The sequence below is a fragment of the Mustela nivalis genome, assembly GCF_964662115.1.
Source record: "Mustela nivalis genome assembly, chromosome: 5".
In the NCBI taxonomy this organism is placed as follows: Eukaryota; Metazoa; Chordata; class Mammalia; order Carnivora; family Mustelidae; genus Mustela; species Mustela nivalis.
Window position 1 is genome coordinate 129,473,740 of NC_139024.1, and position 14,761 is coordinate 129,488,500.

At 41.9% G+C, this 14,761-nt stretch overlaps 1 protein-coding gene across 1 annotated transcript in view; it reads left to right on the forward strand.

Annotated features, from left to right (window-relative positions):
• Nucleotides 1–5,979, forward strand: part of LOC309865617 (conserved oligomeric Golgi complex subunit 2-like) — a 31,431-nt gene extending 25,452 nt beyond the window's left edge. The window contains exons 5-6 of the mRNA XM_082732144.1: nucleotides 4,553–4,680; nucleotides 5,236–5,979. Coding sequence (XP_082588270.1) covers nucleotides 4,553–4,680; nucleotides 5,236–5,278 — 171 coding nt within the window. The 3' untranslated portion in view covers nucleotides 5,279–5,979. The remainder of the gene's footprint in view (nucleotides 1–4,552; nucleotides 4,681–5,235) is intronic.
• The last annotated feature ends 8,782 nt before the right edge of the window (nucleotides 5,980–14,761 follow it).

Below are 14,761 nucleotides of genomic sequence, written 5' to 3' on the forward strand. Positions count from 1 at the left end.
TGGCTCTCTTTGTTATACTGTGATTGTCTTGTTCCCTTCCTGGTGTGAATTTTCAATCAGCCAGGGTAGATGAGTGACTCAGAAAATGAGTAGTTAGGTCCTGTCAGCACTGTGAGACGCACAGTGGTGCAGTGGGAGTAGCCGGGGCTGGTCCTACACATACCAGCTGGGCTGCCTGCGTCAAGGTCGCCTGGTGCCCTGAGTGCTCTGTTGTGTGACGCTAACAGTCCCTCCCCTTGCAGGCGGAGTTAGGTTTCTAAATTTTAGGAATTAAGGTTTTAGATTTGGAAGGAACTTGAGAGACCATATGCTCCACATGTCTCATGATGGAGATTAAGAACGGACACATCCCAAAGGAAGCGATTCTCTGGTCCTAGGTCTCTGTCCCCTTTCACATCAAGGCATTCAACTAAGTGGTCAGCCTCCACTGTGCTTGTGTCTCTAGCCCGTTGCACTCGTGCTTCTGCCCCGTTCGTCCACACTTAGCAGACAGTCTGCACGCGGCCCTTCTGCAGCCCGTGTGTCTCCAGCGGCTCTGCTTCACTGCGGCCCTTGGCAGCGCCTGCAGCCCCTCCAGCCCCTCCAGCCATGTCCACGTTCGGCCCCTGGAGAGCTGGCCCTCCAGTGTTCTTCCCGTCTTTGCTGTTGCTGCTGTGCTCCTCGGATAGAAACACCTCAGTGAGCTCTGTGTCTACAATCCTGTCCCTTTGCAACACTGTCCTTGATAAACAGACATTGTGCGCTTTCTTGCTCAGAATTACCTTGGAGGACTTTTTTCTCCAGAAGAGCAGCTCTGAGCTCTAGAGTCAGGAAAGCCAGAGCAGCGTCAGTGCACAGTAAATCCATCATGCTCTGCCAGGCCCAGAAATGCTGAGAAAAGGATAAATAGGAAATGCGCATGGGATCAGTCAGTAGAGGTTGGGATTAGGCTTCGGCACTGTTCCTGCCAAGCGCTTGCCTTTCCTCCACACCAGTTCTGATGCTCTGGGACGGGGCACACCATGGCAGGTCTCCAGAGATTTTGGGTTTTCTTACAGTGTGTTTCCTCACTACCTGACTGCCCATCCTCAGATGTGGGATGCCTCATAGAGCCCAGCAGGGGCTTTGGGGCCTTTGTTGTAGTTTTTTTTTTTTTTCTTTCACTGTTCGACTTCCTTTTGAATGGGGTTGATGCTTTCTAATGTGGGGGGCAAGAGGAAGTGTATCCAGTCCACTTGATGGCAGATGCACTGTGAGTGATTTCTCACCAGCTCCCGGAGCACCGAGCTTGCTCTTTCTGCCATTGGGTAAATTTAAACTTGGAGTCCACTGCTCTGAGCGATTTCCCAGGTTGCTGCTAGGCGGTCAGTTTTAGCTGATTGAGGAGACAGCAGTAGTTGGTACTGGGGAGGTACTTGGGAGGGAGAATGAGGCAGGCAGAGAAGATGAGGGGACTTCAGGTATGAATGGTAGGACAGGGAAAGAGAGAGGAGGGGGTTAGAGAATGGGAGAAGAAGGGAGAAGAAGGGCACGAATGGGAGAGCCCGAGGAACGTGGAGGAATCATGCAGTTGTACCCACACTGACCTAAAATAGCTCCATCCCCTTGCCTGGGCCCTGTGGCCCGGGCCAGGCTGCGTCGGTGGCTTCTATGACCTCCCCGCTCCTCACCCCTTGCACTGGGGCCTGCTGCACAGACAGTTTGTCATGAAAATTGATGGCGTTCAGGTGCAGGTGCCTGAGCGCTCTAAGGCATGGGGGGCGGTGGGGGTGGCAGGTTTTAACTTTGGGAATTACATTTCTCTAATTGTCTCTACTAGCCCTCTCTGGACTAGACAGATTTTGGAGAGAATTGCCACAGAATTTAACCAGTTACACTTTCATGCTGTTCAGAGCAAAGGCATGCCTCTTCTGGACAAAGTAAGACCAGCAAGTGTTGGTTTTGATTTTCAATTTGCTGTTTGCGAATTTCCTGGATGATTTTGGTTTGACCTAGCATTGCCCCTGATAATTGCTACTCTATAGGATTTTGAAGCTAGCTTTGAATTTTTTTTTTTTTTCAGTGTCTCCTGCTTGGGACCCTGCTTCCATTATGTCACACTAGATAGATTTTGTGTAAAGACACAAACGTAGTCTCCAAACTATGCAAGTAAAATTAATTCTGAATTTCATGTAACTTGACACATCATATGATGTAGTCAGAGTTCATTTATCCAAAGCCCTTGACTGGGTTTAAATGCACGTTTGTCAGATTTACTCCGTAGCTTAAGAGGCAAATAACTTTTTGTCATTCCGTAATTGTCTAAACTTCACTTTGATGAAGCCGACTTACTTTCAAAGAAATCATAGGGAGGAGACGCCTCAGTGGCTCAGTCAGTTAAGCCACTGCCTCTGGCTTAGGTCATGATCCCAGGGTCCTGGGATCGAGTCCCACCTTGGGCTCCTTGCTTGGCAGGAAGCCTGCTTCTCTTTCTGCCTGTGTCTCCTTGTGTGCTTGTGCTCTCTCTTGACAAATAAATAAATAAAAACCTTTAAAAAAAAAGAAAGAAAGCAATCATGGGGAGAAGAGATTCATTGTTATTCTCTAGGAAATGTTGGGATTTTAATCTTACATATATTCTGGTAGAATTAGAGGCTCGCTTTATATATATAACACATATGTATATAAATTATACACATATATTTGAGCTTTTAGAAACTGTGGTGCCTGGACCTTCTTTCCTGGTCTCTCTGTTCTTGCAGCGTATAGCCCACATTACGGCCATGCTGCAGCAGTCCCTGGGAGGCCTGCTGCTAGAAGAGCTTCAGACTTCCAATGTGGACATCATACGGCACTGCCTCCAGACTTACGCTACAATTGACAAGACACGGGATGCAGAGGCGTTAGTCGGTCAAGTACTGGTGAAACCGTACATGGATGAGGTTTGTGCCCCCATGCACCTCATTCCACAAATACAGAGCATCTAATCTGGCTTCATTTCTTGACTGGGTGCGAGAGAGCTCAGGGCTCTTCCTTGAAGATGCTCTTAGTTCCTGCTCTTCTGGTTGTAAGAAAAGGTTGGTCCTGCTTGGTGCCCATCAGCATGGCAGGAATCAGGCATGCACTCTGGTCTCTTACAGTGATGCCATAACTCAGGGATCATCTTAATTTAGTAGGGGTGAGGGACTTGCCTAGGAAGAAGGTACAGATCAGAACATTTTCAGGTCAATTTCCATTTCCTTAAGTTATACGTTAATGAAGTTGCGGAAAAGCATGACCCCACCAAGGTGCCCATGCCCACTGGAGGAGCTGGAAGACAGCTCTGTGCGCAGGGAAAGTCTGTGAGGGGAAGCGTCTTCGCAGAATTGATGTGGCCTAAGTCTTGAAGACCATGGGGGAGTTTGCCAGGCTAGGAAGGTGGGAGGGAGGGAATATTCAAAGATAAAGGGCTTTGAAGGGCGAGTTAGCGGGGTAGTACCTTAAGTCCAGAACTTGGTTACCCAGTGTTCTTGACCTTTAAGGATACAGTTAAATACAGGGAGTCAGTGTATCCTGCCTCTGAGCGGCCGGAGTATGGGCTGCACCATGTGAGGCCGCCAGCAATCAGCAGCTTCCAACTTAGAGAGCGTCGGTTTCATCTAGTTCAAGCTGACAGAAGTCATGAAGCCAGTCTCAGCGTTTGAGGGCTTTCTTCCAGTCACCTGCCAGTGCGAGTGTTCTTTCTGTCTGGTAAGTATAAAGCTACCCACCATGACTTCAGGATGAAAGGCTTCCAGTTTTAAAACGAGACAGTATCCCAGTGATAGAAGTGAAATTGAAGGATTAATTTCAGTAATCTTCTCAGCTTCATTAAGACTACTAAAAGTAAATGATCTGTCAGTTCTTTGTATGTATCCTATTATAGTTCATAGCTCTCTCTGTGGGGGTGAAAAAGATCACATTATTCTTTGTCACTAAATGAAAATATTTTAGTTATTTAATTTATGCCCTTTTCATTGAACTGAATCTAATATGCTAAATTAGAGAAGTACTTTACGTTTCCGTGTCATTAAATGAACTGTGGCCACGTTTGTATTTTAAGTTTGTATGCTTGTCATTCACCTCCTGCAACTCAGCCTCACCAAAAAAAATTAAATACTAAAGCAAAATAAGATGTGTTTTCTTCCATCACTTTCCATCTCAGCCCTTTCCCTGTTCTGGAGACGGTAGAGGATAAGGCCAGGGTGAAGATGGTACAGAGCTGTTGTCTGCAGATACAGTATTTCGCTTTTAAGCTCAGAAGGGAAGCAGATGAGTGTGTGTGATGTTTTAGCTTCAGGCCAGTCTCTGTCCCTCAGCCTCTGTGTCCCCCAGGGTTGGAGCAGTATTCCCAAATCCCGGGACCTAGATTTTCATGCCATTGTTACTTACCTCCTGTTTAGAAAGCATACTGAGTGGGGAGGAGGAAGGACGAAGTGCATTTTTAAGGTTTACACGATTCTTTTCTCTGTAGTGTATAGTTCATACTTCTCTTTTAGGTGCTTTAAAAACAAACAAAAACACAAACAAACAAACAAACAAATAAATAAAAATAAAACGCTCTTCCTTCTGCTAGGTGATTGTAGAGCAGATCGTTGAGTCTCATCCAGACGGCCTGAAGATCATGTATGCTAATAAGCTCCTGGAGTTCGTTCCTCACCACTGCCACCTTCTTCGAGAGGTCACAAGAGGAGCCATCTCAAGGTGACATAAAATGCTGTGTATGCACCTGAGCTCAGTTTAGTGACCACCTGTCACCTCCTCATGTGCCGCTGATCCCTGGCTGTCCTGTCTGACCCGGGAACGTGGGAACGTGTGCTCTTCCCTATTTGTTACCAGTGCTGTGAAGCAGGTGTCACTTGCCTGGGTTTACAGGGAAGGAAATGAAGAGTGGGGACGAATCTCAACGGTGACATTTGTGTGACTCCAGAGCCTCTGCTTTTCTCTTGTCTATACTGTCTCCTTAACCAGGCTCAAAATCAAAATTGGTTTCCTTCCATTATTGTGATGTCATCATCGGTCTAGAAATACCAATTCATTTTAATTCAACACGTTTTATACTGATGGCAATTAAAGTCATGAACGGTTTTCCCTCCCTCTCTTATTTCATTTCCATGGCTTTCCAGTTCTGTTTCATGAATATCCCATTACCTTCCACCATCTCTGTCATCCCAGTCCAGACCTTTGTTGCCTTTTGTTCGAGGGTAGTGGGCTCTCCCCACCTGGTCTCCCAGCTCCACCTGTCCCTCTTCATTGCAGCCCTCAGCTGTCCCACCTGCCCAGAGCTCTTCAGCCTTCCTGAGTCGCTCGTGGCTTCTCATCGCCCACAGAAGAGCATCCAGTCTTCCTGGCGTAACCTGTGACCGTTGGTGCTTGAGTCCTAGTGGTTCTCCGCTGTAGAACTTTCTACTGTGGAACTTTCCCCCATACCACTATGGTTCCTGGCCAGACAGGAGCACTTGACCTTCCCTAACACACCTGGTACAGAAGATCCCTGACTTCACCTTGGTTCAGTTTATGGTTTTTTGACTTTTTATAATAGTGCAGAAGTGATATGCATTTAGTTTGGATCTTTTCCCAGGCTGGCGATCTACAGTAGGGTCCTCTTTTGTAATGCTGGGCAGGGGCAGCGAGCACAGCCCCCAGGCAAACCACATGATCACGAGGGTCAGCAACCAACACACTTGAACCGTCCTGTTCTGGCTTTCAGTGCAGTGTTCAGTAAGTTACATGAGATACCAGACACTTTATTGTGAAATAGGCTTTGTGTTAGATGATTTTGCCCAACTGTGCAATACTGTAAGTGTTCTCAAGACATTTAAGTTTGGCGGGGCTAAGCTCTGATGTTCAGTCGCTTAGGTGTTTTCCATGCATTTTCAACTAAAGAGATTTCCAGCTGAACAATGGGTTTATTAGAATCCGAGGCCGTCATAAGCCGAGGAACATCTGTCTATACTGTGCACCTCTGTGTTTTCCTTCATTGCTTCCTGTCTCTTATTCCTTTGTCTTTCTGTTGATCTGTCACTCCACGTGAAGCTCCAGTCAAATACAACTTCTTTTTTTTTTTTAGGTTATTTATTAATTTACTTATTAGAGAAAGCATAAGCAGAGGGGGAGGCAAAGAGTGAAGCAGGCTCCCCACTGAGCAGGGAGCCCGATGTGGGACTCAATCCCAGGACCCTGAGATCATGACCTGAGCCACCCAGGGGCCCCCAGGCTATGGTTATTTCAAGAAAAAGTCCTATTTGTGAATTCTTCATCTAGTGAAGATGAATTAAAATCAGAAAGTCAACTCTGCCACCTTTAAAAACCCAGGAACAGAAAAAAATTCCACGAGCAGGTATAACCCTATCCACAATAAATCACTTTCAATCCAGTCCTGAAAACTAATACAGAGTAGGAAGAAAGCATTACAGAAAAATTTTGTTTTCATTAATCAAGCTGTAAAATAACGGGCCTTACATGAATGCCCTTTAGGAAGACAGTTCTTATAGTTTTATGTTGATGGAAACTCACATTACATTCGAAATGCATGTTAAAACCATGACTGTAGATTAACTACCACTTTCAGTCATCAGAAGATGAAAAATGGTCAAGAGTCACCCAAACTGAATCCTGGTTCCTCCTGGAAAATGTGTTCCTAAATATTTTCCCCCTGAACTACTGTGCTCTTTCTGTATCTTACACAGCAGACACTGCATTGCACAAACACATCCAGAAGGCCTTTGAGGGCTGACAGCCTGCTGGAACAATGAGGAATTCACCTGGGTTTCTGCCTTTCTGCCGGGCCCAGAAAGTTCTGGGTATCCCAGGTGACGTGTCATGAGAATACATGTGTAGCTCACACCATATGTATTATCTCCTCAGGGTAGACACCAAAATCCATGTTCGTTTATGAAAATCCGAGATGCGTACAGAAATCAAGAGTGATTCTGTCATCTTGAAAGAAAAACACACTGTTGCGCTGCCACATGCCTCGTTTCTTCTTGAGTGACTGCAGGAAGTAGCGATTGCAGTCAGAAATCTCAGAAAGAAAAATTAGAGTAAGGGCAACACCTGCAGTTTATTCCTGAAAATACTTGGAGAACGACTGTGACCAATAAACCAGGGCTTAGTTCATGAGACTATGTCAATGAGCTTATACCATCCCATGTCCTGGTCAAACCCTCATGTCTGGGAGATGGAGGGACGTCTTCATCTTCCAGAGCTACTCTTAGGGAAAAATGTGGAGACCATACTGACTGAGTCCCTACTTCAGCAGGAGAGCCAAAAACACCTTGCCCCTCCATAATCCCAAATGAAAATAAACATCTCGGGGCGCCTGGGTGGTTTAAGCTTCTGCCTTTGGCTGGGATCGAGCCCCACGTCGGGCTCTTTGCTCAGCAGGGAGCCCACTTCCCTCCTTCTCTCTCTGCCTACTTGTGATCTCTGTCTGTCAAATAAATAAAATAAATAAAATCTTTAAAAAAGAAAAGAAAAGAAACATCTTATTTTACTAGTGTGCAGCAGTGACTATGCAGGAGAAATTATTATTATTTTATTATTAGATGATATATTATTATTATTATTATTATTGTACTATATTGTTAACCTTTTGAATTCGGACACCTAAAATTTTTAATAAAATATGAAGGCCTTTTTTTTTTTTTTAAGATTTTATTTATTTGAAAGACAGAGATCACAAGTAGGCAGAGAGGCAGGCAGAGAGGGGGAAGCAGGCTCCCCACTGAACAGAGAATCCGATGCAGGACTTGATCCCAGGACCCTGGGATCATGACCTGGGCTGAAGGCAAGAGGCTTTAGCCCACTGAGCCACCCAGGCGCCCCATGAAGGCTTTTTTTGTTTTTTTGTTTTTTTTTTTTAAAGATTTTACCTATTTATTTGACAGAGAGATCACAAGTAGGCAGAGAGGCAGGCAGAGAGAGAGAGAGGAGGAAGCAGGCTCCCCACTGAGCAGAGAGCCCGACATGGGACTTGATCCCAGGACCCTGAGATCATGACCTGAGCCGAAGGCAGCGGCTTAACCCACTGATCCACCCAGGCGCCCCATGAAGGCTTTTTTTAAAGAACAAAAACTTCAGACTATATCTTTATCCTATCAGTTCCCACTACAACTGGCTTCTGTCTTGGCCAACATTTAGCCATTCAGATAAAGTCCGTATTTAGTGCTTCGTGTGTATGCATGTGTAAAATAAGCGGACAGTCATAAATCTTTAAGATTGTGTATAATAACTGTGAAATAAGGATTCTTGATACACAAGGTCTCGTCTGGGGAAAACAGCTGGAGAACAGTATGCAGTTTTCAAATGACGAAGGGGAAATACGCATTCGGTTATGAAAAAGGGAAGGAGAACAAGACCAAATATTAATAAAAGGGAAAAAAGCTTTTTCTGCCATCTTTCCGTGCCGCAGTAACAGTGTGAACAAATGTCCCACAGATGCCCTCAAGAACATTAACACTGCTGAAAGGGGGGGCGAAGGCCAGGTTCTTAGGAGGCCCTGCACCAAAGTCATCGTCCCGTTTCCTCACTGTGATGACGAAGCATGAGTACATTGGCAAATTTGAAATTATTGATGACCACAGAGCTGGGAAAACTGCTGTGTACCTCACGGGCAAGTTAAACAAGTGTGGCATGACCAGCCCTAGACTTGTATAACTGAAAGATCTAGAAAAGTGGCAGAATATTTCCATCCCCTCAGTTTGGTTTCACTGCATGGAAAAATTCTTCTGGCATCATGCACCATGAAGAAGGAAGAATCCAGGCAGGAGGGAAAATCCTGGGATTCCTTTTTCCTAGAAATATAATATACATGGCACGTGAAATGCCTCAATGGGAAAAAAAAAAGGAAAATAAATTACAGTCAACTAATGTTTGACAAGGGTGCCAAACAATTCAATGGGGGTAAGAACAGTATTTTACTCCCAAGCAGCCACATGCAAATAATGAAACAGGAGTCCTGCCTCACACCATACAGAGAAAATAACCCAAAATGCGTCAAAGACATAAATGTAAGCATTAAAATGATAAAGTTCGGGATGCCTGGGTAGCTCAGTTGGTTGGACGGCTGCCTTCTGCTCAGGTCATGATCCCGGAGTTTCCGGATTGAGTCCTTCATCAGGCTCCAAGCTCCACAGGGAGTCTGCTTCTCCCTCTGACCTTCTCCTTGCTCATGCTCTCTCTCATTGTCTCTTTCTCAAATAAATAAAATCTTTTAAAAAATAAAAATAAAGTAAAATGATAAAGTTTTCAGAAGAAAACACAAAGGTAAATGTTAGTGGTCTTGAATCTAACAACGGCTCCTCGGCCAAACACCAAAGTACAAGCAACTTAAAAAAAATAATAAACAAATAAATGGGACTCAACCAAAATATCCCAGTTTTGGGCTTCCAAGGACCCCATTGACAAAGTCAAAAGACAAGCCACTAAATGGGAGAAAATATTTGCAGGTCATATATAAGGAACATGCATTCAGACTGTGTGAAGAATTCTTACAACTCAAATAAAAAGACAACCAAGTTAAGAAATGAGTAAAGAGGGGCGCCTGGGTGGCTCAGCAGGTTAAGCTGCTGCCTTCCGCTCAGGTCTTGAACTCGGAGTCCTGGGATCGAGCCCCGTTCTTTCTGCTCAGCAGGGAGCCTGCTTCTTCCTCTCTCTCTGCCTGCCTCTCTGCCTGCTTGTGATCTCTTTCAATAAATCTCTCTCAAATAAATAAATAAAATCTCTTAAAAAGTGAGCAAAGAACTTGAATATACATTTCTCTAATATTCAAATGTATACATTAATATATAAATGTATATATATTTTACATGATCATATATTTATATAAACATATTTATGTAAATATATTTACATTCTTAAATATGTATTTAAATATAAATAAAATATGAAATATATAATATATATTTAAAGATACATATAAGGTATATATAAAATATATGGGACAATAAGCACGTGAAAATATGCTCAACATCACTAATCATTCGGGAAATGCAAATCAAAACCATGGTGAGATACCACCTCCCACCCACGTGGATGGCTACTATCAAAAACCCCAAAAGCAGGTGTTGGAAGGATGTGAAGAGCTGGAACCTGGAAATTGCTGGTGGGCTTGGAAAATGGCGCAGCCACATTAGAAATGGTTTAGTAGCTCCTCAAAATGCAGAACACAGAGTTGCCATATGACACACCAATATCACTCCTGTGTATAGAGCCAAGAAAAAAACTATGCCCACACAAAAACTTGTGCATGAAGGTTTAGGGTTTATTCGTAATAGCGAAAAGGTGAGAACAACCCTGATGTTCATCAACTGATGAAGAGATAAATAAAATATGATCCATCCAGCCTGTGGAATATTATTCAGCCTTGAAAAGGAATAGAATTTTGATATGTGCCACGACACAGAGGAGCCTTGAAAACATTCTGCTGATTGAGAGAAGTCAGTCACAGAATACCACGTATTGCATAATTTGATTTATATAGAATTTCCAGAGTAGCTAAATCTACAGAGACCGAAAGTAGATTAGCGGTTGCCTAAGACTGGTGGTGATGGCTAAAGTTGTCTTTTGAGGATTATGAAAATGTGTAGGTAGTTCAGTATAGTATAGTTAAATATAGTGAAAGCCATTAAATTGTCCACATTAGATGGTGAGTGGTATGGCCTGTGAATTATATCTCAATTAAGCTGTCATCGAAAAATGCAAAGAACTTCTATATTTATCAAGTACAAAAAGAATGAACTTGATTAAAAACATCAAAAATGGGGAAAATAAAAACAAAATAAGATGGGAGGAATAAAATTATGACTGTTTATCATTAATTTAAATGTGTACAGACTGACTTTTTCTATTAAAGCGCCTATCAGGAGGTTACAGATCCACGCTGTTCAAGAAACATACTTAAAATGCAAAAGGGATTGAGAATGTATCAGGTGAGGAGATACCATGCAAAAGAGAAAGCCGGAATGGCAAAATTCATCGCAGACAAGTTGGGTCTAAAGTTATAGGTACTAAGATGAAGAGGGACATTTTTAAAGGCAGAGTTTGGAAAGAAGATGTAAAAGGTATAAGCAGGTATACATCTAACAACATAATACCTGAAGACTCTAAAAATGCAATAACAAGGTAAAATTTTAGCTTTTCAAATGGGAGTATCTACTAGAAGGAGGGAAAAACAAGGACACACAGAAAATAGACATCCTGGGGCGCCTGGGTGGCTCAGTGGGTTAAAGCCTCAGGTCATGATCCCAGGGTCCTAGGATCGAGCCCCACATCGGTCTCTCTGCTCCGCGGGGAGCCTGCTTCCTCCTCTCTCTCACTCTCTGCCTGCCTCTCTGCCTACTTGTGATCTCTGTCTGTCAAATATATAAATAAAATCTTAAGAAAAAAAAAAAGAAAATAGACATCCTTATTTCCCTCGGAAAACATTTCTTTCTTACACCTAAGGAAAGCCATATTTGTAAAGATTAATTGCATACTAGGCAACAAAGGAAACCTTTACAAGCCTTCCAAATTAAAGATTTAAAGAACAGTTCTTTGATCACAATCCAGTAGAATCAGAATTAGATAACCTGGTAACAAAAAATTGAAACTACATACAAGTTAAGAAATACAGTCTTCAGTCAAAGAAGAAATCATAAGACGACTGAAGAAAATCTTGAAAGCAATGGAAAGGAGACTATTTCATACCAAAACTTACAGAAGACACCAGAAGTTATACTCTAAGGAGACTTTAGTGTCAAATGTCTTCAATTTCAAACATTTTTTTAAATAAAAGAAAGTACTCATTTAAACCCATCAGAAAAGGGCAGCTCAATCCAAAGAAAGGAAGTAGTTATAATAAAGATAAATTTTTAAACTAATAAAAAATATCAGGGGCAAATAAACTCAAAGTTGTTTCTATGAAAGACTAATGAAATAATAATAATAAAATAAACTTCACATTCCCTATTAAGGGTGTGATTCCATGACTATAAAAAATCTAGAAAATACAAATTTATATATAGTCACAGTCATCAAATATATTGGTGTGATTTTAGTGCCTTCTTCTGTGCTCCCATAGCTTCCTACACTTGGATCTACGAGGATTTGTTACACCATGTGAAAATATGAACTCTTTTTCTTTATTCTATCTTACTAGAATAAGAATCCTTGAAATTTTATGGACATTTGAACTCTCAGTTATTAGCAGAAATTCTATCACACAGTAAGTTTCCAAATATAAAAGCCAGAGTTTTACAATGACTTCTAAGCTTTTACATGATCTAGCGACTCATTTAACCTCTGTGACCTCTTTCCCTGCTACTCTTCAGTCACTCACAGTGGCCTCCTTGCTATTCCTCAGATATGCCAGGCATGATCCAACCTTATGGCCTTCAAGATAGCCAATTCCTTTGTCTGGAGTGATCTTATTGCTAATAGTTCTGGGCAAATTCATCACCTTTCCATACCTTTGTTCAATTGTCAGCTTCATTGTAACTACCCTGATCTTCCTATTAAAAATTTTAACTCCCCATCCCCTGCCTAGCAACCTTGATTTTTCTCACCCTGACCGAATTTTTCATTTTCCCCATTTTACTCATCATTTTTGAATGCACTATGCAATTTTTATTAAGGTTTATAGCTTTTAATTGTCTCACCCATGAAAATAAAAGTTCTACAAAGCCAAGTATTTCATTTACCAGTGTAGTCTGAAGTAATATCTGCCATATAATAGGTTCAATAGACAACTGGTAAATTTCAGAATAAATTAATGTTGAGAGTATACTGAATTTCATAAGTCATTTCAATAATTTTTTCCAAAAAATAAACTATGTAAAACATACCTTAAATTTTCTTTCAAAATATTTTATAGCATATAATGGACAATATACATAAGCCTTAAAGAAACAATCATAGAAATAACCATTTCGTACCTACTTAAAAACTGCATAACACCACACTCCTAGATCCTCTCTGAACGCTCTAAAATGACCCTTCAAAAGAATTACATTTTTATCTTTAGGGTAAATACCCAATAGTGCAATTGCTGGGTCATAGGGCAGTTCTATTTTCAACATTCTGAGGAACCTCCATGCTGTTTTCCAGAGTGGCTGCACCAGCTTGCATTCCCACCAACAGTGTAGGAGGGTTCCCCTTTCTCCACATCCTCGCCAGCATCTGTCATTTCCTGACTTGTTGATTTTAGCCATTCTGACTGGTGTGAGGTGATATCTCATTGTGGTTTTGATTTGTATTTCCCTGATGCCGAGTGATACAAATGTAGTGATCCAAAGGGGCACATGCACCCGAATGTTTATAGCAGCAATGTCCACAATAGCCAAACTATGGAAAGAACCTAGATGTCCATCCACAGATGAATGGATCAAGAAGATGTGGTATATATACACAATGGAATACTATGCAGCCATCAAAAGAAATGAAATCTTGCCATTTGCGACAACATGGATGGAACTAGAGCGTATCATGCTTAGCGAAATAAGTCAAGCAGAGAAAGACAACTATCATATGATCTCCCTGATATGAGGAAGTGGTGATGCCACATGGAGGCTTAAGTGGGTAGGAGAAGAATAAATGAAACAAGATGGGATTGGGAGGGAGACAAACCATAAGTGACTCTTAATCTCACAAAACAAACTGAGGGTTGCTGGGGGGAGGGGGTTTGGGAGAAGGGGGTGGGATTATGGACATTGGGGAGGGTATGTGCTTTGGTGAGTGCTGTGAAGTGTGTAAACCTGGTGATTCACAGACCTGTACCCCTGGGGATAAAAATATATGTTTATAAAAAATAAAAAGTTAAAAAAAAAAAAAGAATTACATTTTTAAAATAACAGATTTTTTTGTCAAATAATTTAATAAAACAAAAGTTTCTTTCATCTATGTAGATCATATTAAATGTTTTTAATAAGCATGAAATTATAACTCTGAAGTGTGCTAAAATGAAACCACCTGCGAAGGGTGAGAGAACAAAAATAAACATCATTTTTCCAAATAAGAGGAATTTATTACCTTTGAATCAAAGCATGTGGATTTGTTCAAACTGGCAATAAAGGAATATGGAGACACAAACCATAGAAAGTCATATTTTAGATTTCTAAAAGACTTCGAAGTGAAGAGTATACATTCACTTCTCACTTATTGCTCCTACATATTCATGAATTTGAGCGAAAAAATAGGCCCTGTGTGTCTTAGCAACTAATGGGATATATTTTGATATTTACATGCTTACACATATTATGTGTTATAGTCTTCTCTTTTACATGCAGTAAAAAGGTTAACCCCTTTTCTGCAGAGATCTGAAAATGTGAAACAGTGCCTGAGTAGCTGAATTCATCAAATTCGAATTTCTTGCAGGTCTAAGACCTATTGTTTTTCACTTGACTGCCTCCTTTTTCATCTGTCAATTGGTTACAAATTCTGGTACTGAAGAGAATCCATTGGGGCTGGTGGCTCAGTGGGTTAAAGCCTCTGCCTTCAGTTCAGGTCATGATGTCAGGATCCTGGGATTGAGCTCCACATCGGGACATAATGTAACGACAGATAGTTTATATGGGAGCCCTTTGGGTACTCTGGTGGATGAATGTTTTTAAATTAGTTTTTCATGGACATGGGGAGTTAGAAACGAGAAGGGAGGTGGGGAAAATTGGAAGGGGAGCTGAACCATGAGAGACTATGGACTCTGAAAAACAATCTGAGGGTTTAGAAGGGGCGGGGGGTTGGGAGGTTGGGGTACCAGGTGTTGGGTATTATAGAGGGCACTGCTTGCATGGAGCACTGGGTGTGGAGC